The following is a 14,926-nucleotide window of genomic DNA, read 5'->3' as shown; positions in this document are numbered from 1 at the left end:
TGTGTGTGTGTGTGTGTGTGTGTGTGTGTGTGTGTGTGTGTGTGTGTGATGAAAACAGAAAGGTATAGAAAGAGGAGACAGAAATTAAGAAAAAAAGGGAAAAATACCACGATCATTACCTATTACCAGATTCTGTAAAAATGTGCTTAATTCATGTTTGTTTCTTTGAATGAATGAAAGGAGTTTGAAAGAAGGGACAGCAGGCTCAGAGGCAGCGGGTGGCCTGCTTGAGCCCTTGGGGCTCTAGGATACCCCTTCCTCTCCCCTTCTCCCCCCCTCACTCCCATGGCTCTGGAGGAAGGCTAGCACAAGTCACTTGAGGGACAGGAGAGGAAGGAGAAGAAAGGGGAAGGATCAACAAGCATTTTTAGTCCCAATCTCTCCCAAAAGAGAAAACTGATCAACATTCTTGACTCCAGGTCTTGGCCTGAGTTGCAGAGATGTGGAGAGACACTATGAGGGAGAAAAAAGCTGACTGAGACACTGGGGGAACAGGTACTGAAAGTCAGTCCCAGAAATAAGGAGACGCTGAGGGAGGAGGAGCCGATGAGAGACAGAGAGACAGAGGGAAAAGAGGAACAGAGATACTAGGAGACAGAGATACACACTTGGAGAAACAGTCCCAGGCATGGGGGAATGAGAGAAACAGAGAGAGACAGAGACAGAGAGACAGAGACTGAGAAAGGAAGAAACTGAGAGAAAAGAAGAGAGTCAGAGACAGAGACAGACAGAGGCAGACACACACACACAGAAAGAGAAAGAGACAGAGAGAGACAGAGACAGACAGACAAACACGGAAAGAGAGAGACAGAGACAGAGGCAGACAGACACACACACAGAGACAGAGACAGACAGACACACACACAGAAAGAGAGACAGAGACAGACAGAGACAGACAGAGGCAGACAGACACACACAGAAAGAGACAGAGACAGAGAGAGACAGACAGACAGAGACAGAGAGAGGAAGAAACTGAGAAAGGGAGAAACTGAGAGAAAAGAAGAGAGACAGAGACAGAGACAGAGGCAGACAGACACACAGGAAGAGAGAGAGAGAAATTCACAAAGAAGGAAAGACAGAGACATGCAGAAATAAATATAGAGAGGTAAAGAGAGAAACAGAGAAAAGTTGAAAGAGACAGAAATGCCAAAAAGGACACAGAACCAGATAGGGACACCCCTGAAAGGGGAAGGGATTAGGAATGGAGGCCCATAGGAAAGCATCCCTGACTGGGGATTTAGGCCATCCCCCTGCCTCCACACCTCATTGCCCTTCCTCAGCCCCACCCAAGCCCCCAAGTCTGGCCCTCCTCCATCATAAGCCTACCCCTCCTCCCCAGGAGAAGCAGCTGCTGCTCCAGATGTGCGTGGGGGAGGAGTCTATATGGCTCTTAATTCCCTTTTGTGCCTCTCACTTCCCCTCCCCAAGTTGTTTATAGCCTAGGAGTCCATGTCATGATCTGAGAGAAAGAGGGGTTCAGGCCTAGACCCTCCCTCAGTTGAGGGGGGGAAAGGGAAGAGAAGCAAGCTAAGAGGGCTCCTGGTGAGTCACGGGAGAAAGGAAGTTACTCACCAAGTCAAAATGCCTGGAATCTTCACCCTCTTTGGTTCAGCCTCCCAAAACCCCACCAGCTAAACCTTTATTCCTCTGAGGCCTCCCACTGACCCACAGAGCCTGATGGGGCCTCAAATGCCATGATGCCTGGCTGGCAGTCCAGTATCCAGCCTGAGACAAAGCTAGTAGAGTGGGAGAGGGAAACAGAAGGGTGTGGTAGAAAGACTCCCAAATTTGAGTCTTTGGCAGTATTGACACTGTAGACCACATTCTATTCTTGTATACCCTCTTCTTTCTGGGTTTCCGCAACACTGCCCTCTCTTCGTTCTCCTACACGTCTGACTACAATTCCTTAGTATGCTTTGATGGCTAACTGTCCAGATCATAACTCCTTATCGTGGGAGTGCCCTAAGACTCTGAGCCCTCTCCTCTCTGAGCTCTTACTTGGTGGCCGCATCAGCAACCACTATTTCAATTATCATCTCTGTGCAGCTAACATTCACATCTACATATCCAACCTCATTCTTTCTCTTGAGCTCCTGTCTTTCATCACCAACTGCCTACTGGACTTTTTGAACTGGATGTCCCAAAGGGATCTCCAACTCAACACAGCCAAAGCACTCAATCTTTTTTTTTTTCCTTTTTTTGGCTAGGCAATGGGGTTAAGTGACTTGCCCAGGGTCACACAGCTAGTAAATATCAAGTGTCTGAGACTGGATTTGAACTCAGGTCCTTCTGACTCCAGGGCCAGGGCTCTATCCACTGTGCCACCTAGCTGCCACAATAGATCTGTACAAAATCCTGCATTTTTTTTTTTTTGGTGAGGCGATTGGGGTTAAGTGACTTGCCTAGGGTCACACAGCTAGTAAGTGTCAAGTGTCTGAGGCCAGATTTGAACTTAGGTCCTCCTGACTCCAAGGCCAGAGCTCTATCCACTGCACCACCTAGCTGCCCCCAAAGCACTCACTCCTGAGGCATCAAACATGCCAATGTCAGTGTCTCCTGAGCCTCTAGCAGTCTGTCCTCTGTCCCTCCAGGTACCTAGAAGTGAGGTATAACATCTTCCATAATGTCCCTATGACTACCAAGTCAAGACCCAAGTGTCTGGGTCCTACAGAAGCAGGAGCAGACTCACTCAATTGTCCAGGAAAGTGTCCTAGTGACTAGAATCTTTCAGATGCTGAACTAGGCCTAAAAGTACCATACGGCCATGCCTAGAATCCTATCTGGTATGTTAGACCATCTCTGGGTACTGAGTTCTAGAAGTGGCCTCCAGGAAGGATGGCATCCTGGCACCTAGATGGTGACCTAAAGCTGGAATTGTCCATAGTTCCCAGAACCACACTGCTCGGGCCACTTTCTTGAGGACTGGGGCCATCCTGGGAGGCTTTTTAGGAGGGAAAGGGGGTTGAGAAAAGGGTCAGGGGAAAATGACTCTTGTCAGCCCTCAGTGGCTTGTTCAACCTTCCCATCCCAATTCTGTCACCCAGATGGCACCATCCCCCATACATCTAGGAGGCTCCTGGAAAGTCCCCTACCTCCAGGAGGACTTCCCTGATTGGAAGGGTTGCTTCCCTCCCTCATGTCCAAATAGAGTATCTGCCTCTTTATCTTCCCCTAAGTTTTTTAGGGTACAAACCTCACAGCTCAAAACCGAGGGAAGGAGGGGAGATGCCCCACCCACCTTGGGCATGTGGGGTTGATTCAAACCAGGCTTCTTGGACAAAATAAACTCTGAGTTTGCCTCAGCTTATCTCCTCACATCAATGGCCTCGTTCTCACACAGGAAACTCATAAAACTCCTGGGGCCGAGTCCAAGGCTCTGTGGCTGCTCCCTTCCCCCATAACCTCATCTCCTTAAAGGAGGAACTCAGAGCAGCCCTCAGTCTGAAGCCCCTCCCCACCTACATCCCCAGTGTCTCCCAGCTCTCAGTATGCAGAGCAGAAAAGGAAATGTGGGTGGGGGGTGAGGATTGGCCTCAGCAAGACTGAGGCTCAGGTTTCCTGACCCCATCTCCTCCTCAGCTAAACCTTGATCCCCCAGCCCTCTCACTAAGCTCCCACCATTTCACTGAACCCCAATCCCTTCATTGAACCTTAATGCCCTTAGAGAATCCCTATCCTTGTCATTGAGCCCCTATCCTCTCACTAAGTCAGCATCTCATTAAGCCCTCATCCCCTTACCAAGCCCTTAGCCTCTTACTGAACCCCCACCCTCTCATTGATCCCTTATCCCCTCACATAGAGCCCTATTTCCCTCACTGACCCCTTGTTTCTACTCACTGAGCTATCATTTTAACCCCCAAAGGAGGGTATGTGATGGACAGGTGAATGGCATAGATGGAAGGGTACTGTACTACTAGTCCAGGCCCTTTTTACTTTAGACTCAGGCTGTAACTAAGTCCTAACTGGTCCCTTGTATCTACTTTCTCCCCTCTCCAAAATACACACTGTATTAATTGAGCCCAGTCATTCCCTAGCTCAAAATCATTCATTGGCTCCCCACTGCCCACCAAAGAAAGCAGAAAACCCTCATCCTGAGGGTCAAGAATCTCTGCAATCAGACTCCTCTCTGACTTTCTAGCCTTAATAAACACTGCTCTCCTTCATACATTCTATGTTTCTTTCTTTCTTTCTTTCTTTCTTTCTTGTTAGGCAATAGGGGTTAAGTGACTTGCCCAGGGTCACACAGCTAGTGTTATGTGTCTGAGGCCAGATTTGAACTCAGGTCCATCTGACTCCAGGGCCAGTGCTCTACACACTGAGCCACTTAGCTGCCCCCATACATTCTATGTTTCAACCAAAGCAAATAACCCTTCAACTGCTGCTATGGTCCTACCCTCTCTTATTTCAGTGCCTCTGCATCACCATCCCCCACACCATAATGGACTTCCCCCCTCACCCGAAATCCTGAATCTCCATCTGTCGAAATCTTTCACTTCCCCCAAGACTCTGCTCCCACCTCCTCTATGAAGGCAACTCCAGGCACCCTCAGTGGTGTGTGTGTGTGTGTGTGTTAGGAGGCAGAGGGGGAGAGGGAGGAAGGTTAAGTACACCTATTACACATGCCTTCAACAACAAGCATTTGGCACTGGAGAAACAAAAATGAAGCCATCCCTGATTTCCTCCCCCCCCCCCCCCACACACACTTTGTCCCTATCATCTTCCACATCGGATCATGCTAATTGTTATCTAACTCCTATTGCCCTTATTTGGGTCTGTGTTCCTTGAAGGAAGAGCCTGTTTTTGATTTTGTATTCCAAACCCTGAGCCCATGGTCTTGCATGTGGTCCAGGGATGTGGATTTCACCAGCATAAGGAACTGAACCCATGCAGATCAGTCGCAAACTGTTCTCTGAATTATAGCGGCAGAGAGCTTCCCAGAGCATAGAGCGGTTAAGAGATTTGCCCCAGGTCACAGAGCCCACATGCATCGAAAGTGGGACTTGAATTCAGATTTTTCTGACCTCAATTTCTTATCCATTATGTTTTTCACAATTAAAAAATGTCCAGTTGAATCAGTTAAAGCTTCCCATCTCAGAGGCGTAAGGGGCTGGGCCAAGCAGAAGATCCAGGAAGGGGCATTGGGCATTTATAGAGAGGAATAAGGAGGAGAGGAAAGATGAAAAGATTTTGCTTGAGGAAGAGAAGACTTAGTTGGGGTGAGGGGAAGGTCTGCTGTCCCCATCCAATCTGAGATAAGTAAAGGATGAGGCAGGGGAGAGGCTAGAGATTGGGAAGAACTCAATTCAATTCAACGAACATTTGAACCACAACAATGAAAATATAAAAATGGGAAATGCCGAAGCTCGCTTCTTAAAGAAGCTCCAATCATTCAAAAAGCTTTTATTAAATGCTTACTGTGTCTATGCAAAGCATTGTGCTCGGCCCTGGGGGATACGAGGGCAAAAGCAGAGCTGTGCCTGCCCTTGCCAGGGAGACAAGAGGACCAAAACGAGTCCGTTTAGAAGGAACACAAAATGAAGACAAGCCAATTGTGGGGGAGAGGCTCGAAAGAGTTTCTAATCTGACCGGGGGAGGAACTGGGAGCCAGAGAGAAGTCCTATGATACAGACCCAAGTATAATCCCAGGTAGAATGTGAGCAGGGCAAAGTAAGATACGGAAAATGTGCCAGGAGAAAAGCCAAGCACAATAAGTAAGGAAAGAAATACAGCAGAGTCCAGGAAGAATGACAGAAGCAGAAGAGAGGCAGGTAGAACAAGATGGTTACAGGGACCCGGGGGGCCAGCTTACATCATTCCACTTACTAAGTACCTCTTCCATGCAGGAACCTGAGCTCCCACTCCTGTCCTAAAGGCATTCTTATTTTGATTATAATCTCTCTGTGTTCAGCCCAAGAGGGGTCCCCAGGGTCTCTGCTGAGCTCTGTCCCTGGATAAGAAGGATTCAGGAAGCCCCCATACAGACATTACATGAGGCCTCAAGACGGACCCAATGGTTATGCTACTGCCTGGTAAAGAAAAGAGCCTACTCCACCTCTAACTCACTGTGAGACCTGTGATCCTGCCCCTTTGAGCCTCATTTTCCCCTTCTGTGAAATGAGTATAATAAACCCTGCATTCCCTCCCTCTTGGAGCTTGTATGAGGATCATGAGAGAATGTATGAGGATCCATGAGAGATGGAAAAGATATAAGTGATCATTATTGTTATTATTATCTTCATTATCACCTAACTCAGACTCAACACAATTGGAGCACGTAAAGTGCATGGTGGATTAAGAAGGGCCCTAGACAGGGAGATCAGAGCCTTGAATTCCAGTCCTACTTCTGCCCACAACAAATGAGTTGTGTAACCTTGGGCAGGGGCAGTAAGGTGTTGAACTGGATAGAGCACCAGGCCTGGAGGCAGGAAATTCAAACCTGGCCTAGCTGTGTGACCCTAGGCAAGTCACCTACTCCTGTTTGCCTCAGTTTCCTCATCTGTAAAAAGATCTGGAGAAGGAAATGGCAAACCACTCCAGTATCTTTGCCAAGAAAACCCCAAATAGGGTCACAAAGAGTAGGAAAGGACTGAAACAAGTGAATAGCCTTGGGCAAGTCTCTTCTGTTCTCTTGGTCTCAATCTCTTCTTTAAAATGAAGGAGTTGTATTTGACTAGAGCTTCTTAATCCAGGCTCACTAGGGGGTCCATGGATAGGTTTCAGCCAGTAAATCAATAAACATTTATTAAGCACTTACTACCTGCCAGGCACTGTGCTAAGAGCCAGGGTTACAAAAAAGGCAAAAGACAGTTCCTGTCCTCAAGGAGTTTACACCATGAACTTGAATGTGATTTTTATAATTTTGATAAAAACAACAGTATTTAAATAATAATTTAAATTAATAATTAACCATTTATTTATTTTATAATGTTATACATTTTATTTTATGCCTTTAACAACATTTTTCTGTAAAAGGGTCCACAGGCCTCACCATCCTGCCAAAGGGGTCTATGACGTATACTAAATAGTTAAGAACCTTTGGGTTAGGAGATTGCTAAGGTTCCTCTCAGCTCTGATATTCTGTGTTCTCTGATTCTATGTAGAGATGGACATTTTTATGACATTCACACATTTAGATTCGTCTTCTGATAAACAGGAACTGACATATTAAAATTCCCTAGGTAATACAAACCTGAAGAACCCTAGAGGCCTCACTACCTGCTTTGAAACCACAATAGTCTCAGTTTCACTTTTCCTCCTCTGCTCTCTGAAGTACATAGGGGGGAATGGGGCGGGGCGCCAGGGAGGTGTGGGTAAGAGATACGGGGAAGGTCTGAGCCCTTCTCCCAAATGACTTTCCACCTCCAATGTCCACATCTGTCAGGAAGAGTGTGTCCCTCCCCTGATCCCCAGGGGCTTTTACTGAGCAGAGGAAAAAAGAAACATACAGAGAACCCAAGAGAGATGGGGAGACTCAGAGGGAGAAGAAGGAAAACTAAATAAAAAGCCTAGAGGCCCATGGCAGAGAGACATCAGCCGCAACCAAGGAGAAATGACTAGCAAATTGAATGGAGGTGGGAGAAATGAGAATATAAGACAACCAGGGCAATTCCAGTCACCTGAATCCCAACCCAGGGGGTCCCATTCCCATCCAGAAGAACTCAAACTTCCCTCCAAAAACCAAAGCCCAGAGAGAACGAGAAAGCAGCAACTTCCCTACAGCATTTTTCTGTCAGGAGGGGATTGAGGCCAGGCTCCAGAAAGCCTGGGGGAGGAGGAGGGGAGTGTTGGAGATGTGGGAACTGTCTAAAATCGACCCCCTGAGCAATGACTTCATTCGATTCTCCTTGGGAAGTGACAGGAGGGAGGGAGGGAAGCCAGGAGAGGAAGGGGCATCCCCGGATCATTCCCAGGCTCCACCAAGGCCCTTGGGGCTCTCAGTCCTAACCCCTGACCCTCTCTCCCTCCCCCATCCGGTTGGGGGGGGGTGGAAATGAAGCTCCAGGAATGGGGGAGGGGCTGACTATGGGGGAAGACCCTCAGGCCTGGGACTTTCGGCACTAACCTCCTTACTTGTCTCTAGTCCTCCAGTCTTTCCCCTCCAATCCTGTCTGGACATGGCTAGAGTCATCTTCCTAATGCACAAATATGATCCTCTCTGTCCCCTGCTCAAAACTCTCATAGGGCAAACAGAATTATACATAAGATTTGTAATTTGTCCAAGGCCACATAAGAGAATAGGTGGCAGGGCTGAGATTTGAACCCAGGCCTCTGACTCCAAATCTAGCCCATGTCATATGATACCCACACTGCCTCTGGCTCACACAGGCTTGGGCGCTTAAAGGCATCTTGGGGATCATTTGCTGTAACCCCTTCCTTTTACTAAGGAGGTACCTCAGTCCCAGAGAAGGGAAGGGAGTGACTCCCCCAAAATCACACAGGTAGGATCAACAGGGGATCTATATGTAAAACAGTTTCCATAGGACACCATGCTGCCTCTGAGCCCCACTCTGCCTGGCTCTGCTACGGGATTAATGGGAGAAGACTTGGTCCTTGATCTTGGATAACATACAGTAAGGCCCCCCCCAAAAGGAAATAACAATGCGAGATTTTACCACTAGACATGTGGCCACAAGACTACATGGAGATCTCACTGCTTCAATTATCACCTTCATGCAAGAAATAAAAATGAACATTTATTACATACTGCTACACACAGAACATTGTGCTAGGTACTAGACAGATTTGGGATATGGCACTTACAAGAGTGGGGAGTTGTAGACCCGTGGTATCCAACTCAAATAGAACTTGTGGTTGCTAAACCTCACGCAGGATTCCCACTTACTCATATTGACTTAGAAAACCACATATTAATATTATCTATGTTCTATTGCATTTTTATTTATTTTGTTAACTATTTCTCAATTACATTTTAACCTAGTTCCTTTGTATTTGGGAGTGTTGCTGGCAGCATATTTGACACATTTGTTGCAGATAGCTCCCAAACTTATATTTCTAGTCTCATGAACTGTCTTACAAGCTCTAGTTCTCAATATTCAATTGGCTGCTGGATATCTCTAGTTGAATGTCTGATAGACCAGTTAGACTCAAAGAGATCTCAAACTGAATCCATCAGCATCTCTCTTAGATCTGCCCTTCCCCCAAACTTCTCTATTTTTGTTGAGAACACTAACATCCTCTTACTCATTCAGCCTCAACCCTTCAAAGTCATAATTGACTCTTCCCTCCCCATCAGCCTTCACTTCTCCTCTCCCCACCCCACCCCATCCAATTAGGAGCCAAGTCCTGTTAATTCTACTTTTGCAATATTGTTTTGAATCTGCCTCCTCTTCTCCACTCACACACCTTCCTCCCTGGTTAAGTCTGCAACACCTCTTACCTGGATCATTGTAATAATGTTCTAATTGTTTTCCTCGCTCCCGTCTACCATCTATCCTTCAAACATCTTTCAAAATGATCTCCCTAACATGCAGGTCTGACCAGAGTGGATTCTTTGTTTAAAAAAGAAAAAAAAAGGTAAAATACAAACATCTTAGCCTGGAATTCAAGGCTCTACACAATCTTACTCCAATCTATCTTTTAAAATATTTTTAAAAAATAAGTTGTAATGATGTTTTTAGTTTTTGTTTTTACATTATGATCATTTTTGTAAATGCTGTCCCCTTCCTCTTCCCTCTTGAAACTGAATCCTCTCTTGAAACAAAGAAAAACATTTAAGCAAAAACAACTGATAGAGGAACCTCAACTGACAAACATTCTATCCCAGTAGTCTCCCTGAAATGAAAGAGTTATATTTTGTAATCAGTTCGTTGAGTGCATCATTGGTTTTTTGGTTACTAAGTCAAGCTTCCTTTTAGCGATTTTTTCATTTACATTGTTGAATTTTTTGTATATTATTCTTTTTGTCCTCCTTACTTCCCTTTATATCAGCTCATAAAAGTTTTCCCCTATTTCTCTGAATTTTTCTATTTGACATTTCTTAAAGCACAAAAACATTTCTTTGAATTCCTATGGCACACTGTTCTCAGCCCAGTCAAGAGGCTCACACTTTGTTTCCAGCCCTTTGCTTCCACAAAAGTGCTGAGATGATTATTTGAATATATATGGAAAATTTGCTTCTTTGACCTTGCTGGAGTATATGTCCAGTAATGGGATCAAAGGGTATGAACATTTAATCACTTTACATGTAACATTCTGAATTGATATTCAGGAAAGTTGGAACAATTCACAGTTCTATCAATTGTATATTAGTAACCCTGTCTCTCCACAGACCCTCCAGCATCGACTATTCATGTTTTTTTCTTTAAATAATATTTAACAATTTTCAGGGTATGGAATGAAATCAGATTTGTTTTAATTTGAGTTAGTAATTTGGAGCATGTTTTATAAGGTCATTATAGATTGCAATTCTTTTGAAAACTGTTCCTAATCTTTTGATCTCTCATCTATTGAGGAATGACTCTTGGCCTGATGAATTTGTGTCAGTTCCCTCTATATTGTGAATATCAGACTTTTGTCAGTGACATTTGGTATAAAGATTTTTCCCACTCGATAGTTTCTCTTCTCAGTATATCTGCATTTATTTTGTTTCGAATTTGTCTTACTAGTCTTATTTCACCCTACTCCCTTCAAACATTCCAATTTCTAATCAGCTAAAATCATTAACTGTTCTGGATTTTGTCTTGCCCTCTTCCTTTTGTGTGTTCCGAGACTATTCCACATGTCTAGAATAAGCTCCTTCCCATCTCTACCTATTAACATTATTTAGTTTCTTTGAAGGCCCAGTTCAAAACTTCTATGAAGACTTTCCTAATTTCTCCTTCTCTCTCCCTAGCCCCTAGCTAAAAATTCTCCCATCTAGAATGTTCCAGAATACTTTGGGTATTCCTATGTACTTATCACATTCTAATCTGTATAATTATTGCTGTAGATACCTTATCTCCCACCTCCAACCTCATTAGCTAGAAAGCTCCCTGAGGGCAGGGACCATACCTTAATTTGTATTTGTGTCAAAAGTCCAGCAAGTAGGTACTTAAGAAATGGCTGATAAATGAATGAATGACCAAATAAAGAGAGAAACGGAGACAAAGTTGGAGTCAGATTCTAGAGGATGCTCAATTCCTGGTTAATAAAACTGGACTTTATTACCCTTACTCCAATCCTTCAAGGAATTCAAGTGAATCCTCATAGGGTTCAGATTTGATGAAAAAAAGATTATAGGACTTAGAATTGGAAGAGATATTAGATATCTTCTAATCTGGCCCCACTACTTTGCTCACTTCACTGGTACAGATCAAAACCAGTCGTACCTTCTCAACTTGTGCTATAATTTTTGTCCATTTCCTCTCATAAATCCTTCATGGGGTGTCTGCCCAACAAGCTAGAGGCTTTTCTCTGGATCTTTTAAAATTCTGTGGGTGCCACTGTAACACTTAGGCTCTCCATATCTGTTATCACTTACTCTCTCCATAAGATTAGTCTGTCTCCTCCTCCACTCAGTGGTATTCTCAGTAGAATGTTTTGCACGACTTCTGATATAAAAGTCATCTTTGGCAATATACTGCCACTCACTTATGCCCACCAAGTACCTCTCCCTGGCCTCTGAGTCACCTGCAATCTTGATTTCTTGAAGATTGTGATATTCCATGATTTACAGTCATATAGCATCACCAGGAGAATATTGTTGAAAAGGTGGACTGATGTTGCTGCGAGCAGCTTGGGGTCACTAAAACTACTCAGTAATTTCCCAAAACTGATTCATGCTGCCTTTTTACTCAATTTTGTGTCTGTTATATTGTTCATCTGAAATACCTATCCAAAGTACCATGTACTAATGGACTCAGTCATTATCCAACCTGAGGACGTAATTTTGACAATAAGAATTCTTCATCCATTTGGTATTTCCTATGTGGATTGTTAAATCAATCTCTTTTGAGTGGTCATGGATCTAATTGAGGAGGCACTCTAGGATAGTAGGACTTGATATAATCTGCCCCAAATTATCTGCAAACCAGATCATCTGGAGGACTTCACCATCTATAGGAAATCCTTCCATTTGGACTTTGCTCGACAAGACATTGACAAATGCCCTTGTTGATCATGTATTTCCTTGTTTTATGTCTTGCCATGGGTTGAAGTGAATAGAAGGTTGAACTGAGAGTCAGAAAGACCTGGGTTTGAATCCTGTTTTGGACACTTACTAGCTGTGTGACCCATGTCACACCTCTCTCAGTCTCAGTTTCTTCATCTGTAAAATGAAGATTTTAGTGGCACCTACCTCAGAGGATGGTTGTGAGGATCAAACGATATAATATATATGGCACTTTGCAAATTTTGAAGTGTTACATAAACATTGGTTAATTATTACTATCGTTATTGTTATTATTAACAATGGTAACCAGAAAGTCTTTGAACAAAGAATTCTTTGTTGCCTATGTCAGATGATTTTGACATATACATAAGAGACATCTTGTTGGAAATATGTTTTTCTCTAGTAATTTATTCTCATCATTAATGACAGTGCAAAGACTATTGTACCCAATGAGCTTTGTGAAAAAAAGGAAATGGTATTCAAGAAGATGATGTTGTAAAGGGTAGCTAAACCTAACCAAACACACAGAAGAAATCCATACTGGAGGCAAAATCATTTTAAAAAGCAGCCAGGTATTGAGTTTCAAGATAACTTAGAGGAGATTTGAAAAGAAAGGAGAAAAACACAGACAGTATTATTAATTAAGCAAAGAAGGTGACCAAAAAGACATCAGCAACTATGGACATATGACAACTTTTCCATTTTTATAAAATCTTTCTGAAAATGGTCCAATGCACAAATCAAAATTATTGTTGATAAAAATATGAGAAGGGAACTGGGTGATATTTTACTGATGATTTTTTTTTACAATGGACCTCATTTTTAAAAAGTCATATGATTAACTGAGCCAGTTTGTTTAATGATGGTCAACTACCAAAAGGGGCGAAAAAGTATTTGACTCACTAGAGAAAAACCAGACTTAACGTACAGACCTTAGCAACCAGGTTTCTGTTTTTACCACTCCACTGAAACTGCTTTTTCTCAACTCACTCCTGAGCTACTAATTGACAAATGCAATTGGCCTTCTTCAGTCCTCTTACTGTTTATCTTCTCCCAGCTTTAAACACTGCTGACCACCACTTCCTGCTGAATATTTTCTGTTCCCCTGGCTTCAGAAGCAGCACATTCTCCTGGATTTCCTGACTAACTGCTCCCCTATCTCCTCAGCCGATTGCTCATCCTTTTCTTTACCTTTACTCTGGGTGGCTTTTGCTCCATAGTTAGCATTCTTCTCTACTGTCTAAAGTCTCTCCCTGGGAAATCTCATTCTGCTTCGTATCTTCAATGATCATTTTTCTCTATATTGACTCTCACATCTGTCTTCTGAGCAACAAATCTGCATAATTTAGCTCCACATGGGACATCTCTACCCAAATATCCTCCTAGCCTGGTATATTCCCCAAAATTGTTAAACCCTAACAATCCTCCTCTTCCTTCTGCTATCACTATTTCTGTGTGGCATCATCGTCATCTACCCAGTTTCCCAAGTTTGTAACCATGGTGTTACCTGAGACTCTTTCTTCTCCTTCACTTCTCCTATCCAATCAATTACCAAGGCCTTTTGAGTCCATTTCCACATCTCTCTCATCCACCTTCCTTGCCCCCCCCCCCCATTTCCCCTGGAATAAAGGAATTCATTACTTTGTCTCTGGGCCATTCTAATATCTTCCTAACAAGTCATCTTGCCACCAATCTATTTCCCAGAATATTCTCTTCTCTCCATATCTAGTCACATCTTTCATTTACTATACTTTAACCTTAAGTGGGTCCTGGTAAAATTAATAATGAGTGGCATTTATCTGGCATTTTACTTACATTATCTCATTGGAGCCAGGACACAACTCTTTAGGGTTAGATAATACAGGAATTAGTCTCCATTTTACGCATGAAGAAAAGTCCATGATCAGGGGTGGGATTTGAATTCGGTTCTTCCTGACTGCAAGTCTATCCCTATTGTCACTACATCAGAAAGCCAACCAAATAAAGCTTGACTTCCTTTGCTGCATTCAAGGATCTCCACGGTCTGGTGGTACCCTATCTTTGCAGCCTTATGACATGTTTACTTTCTCTCCCAGTTTTCTGGGGCTGAGGCTCCTGTCTTATCTAACTTGTGTATCTCTAAGAGTAGCTCAATCAATGTTTGTTCTATCCTGCAGAATTGTTCTGAGTCCTAAGGGCTCTCCCAACTCTATCTCCCTTCGACTGCCCTGCGTTGGAAGGTCCTTTCCCACCTCAGACATTTCATGTTCTGTTTCTGAGGTCCTTTCCGGCTCCATTCTCTGAGTTGGCAGGAGAATCCCAGGCCCCGTCCCCAGACGGGATAGATAGATTTTGTTTCCGACTAACTCGATTCAGATACATAGCTCTTAAGTGTCTGAGATGGCAAATCTCAGCCTGAGTGACCGAGTCAGCCCCAGTGCCCAAGCCTCCGTCTGTCCTGGAGGCAATGGTTGGGGATTCACTTTGGTCCTGGAGCGCCCCTCTCCTTCTGGTCAGCCCCACCGAGGTTCTGGCCCTTCTGCCCTCCCAGGCCCCGGCCCCTATCCCTTCTGCCCCGCCGAATTCCCTTCCCCTACTTGAGATCCACTGGGGCTCCTCTCAAAGTGCAGACCTCCGCTCCAGCCCCAGCCACTGCTTACAGGACCAGGATGGTCTCCGGACCCCCTTTCTCCTCCCCAGCCCTTGCATCCTCGATCCCTTCTGCCGGTAAGACCCCTCCTCACCTCTCGGCTCTCGGACCCGGGTCCCGGCCCCTAGTGGAAGGAGGAGGAGGGGGAGGAGGAGGAGTCCCGGGGGCCGGCGGGCTGTCCCAGGGCC

The 14,926-nt window shown here is 44.4% G+C and overlaps 1 protein-coding gene across 1 annotated transcript in view; it reads right to left on the bottom strand.

Annotated features, from left to right (window-relative positions):
* The window catches only part of ADAM33 (ADAM metallopeptidase domain 33), a gene marked incomplete at its 5' end in the record, with an annotated part of 33,821 nt that extends 18,895 nt beyond the window's left edge, over positions 1-14,926 (bottom strand). Inside the window, 1 exon segment of the mRNA XM_027836265.1 lies at positions 14,833-14,926. Coding sequence (XP_027692066.1) covers positions 14,833-14,926 — 94 coding nt within the window.

This window comes from Vombatus ursinus, unplaced genomic scaffold (genome assembly GCF_900497805.2).
Source record: "Vombatus ursinus unplaced genomic scaffold, bare-nosed wombat genome assembly UNPS02014818.1, whole genome shotgun sequence".
In the NCBI taxonomy this organism is placed as follows: domain Eukaryota; kingdom Metazoa; phylum Chordata; class Mammalia; order Diprotodontia; family Vombatidae; genus Vombatus; species Vombatus ursinus.
Note: the sequence above shows the minus strand (reverse complement) of the source record. Positions and strands in the feature narration are given on the sequence as shown.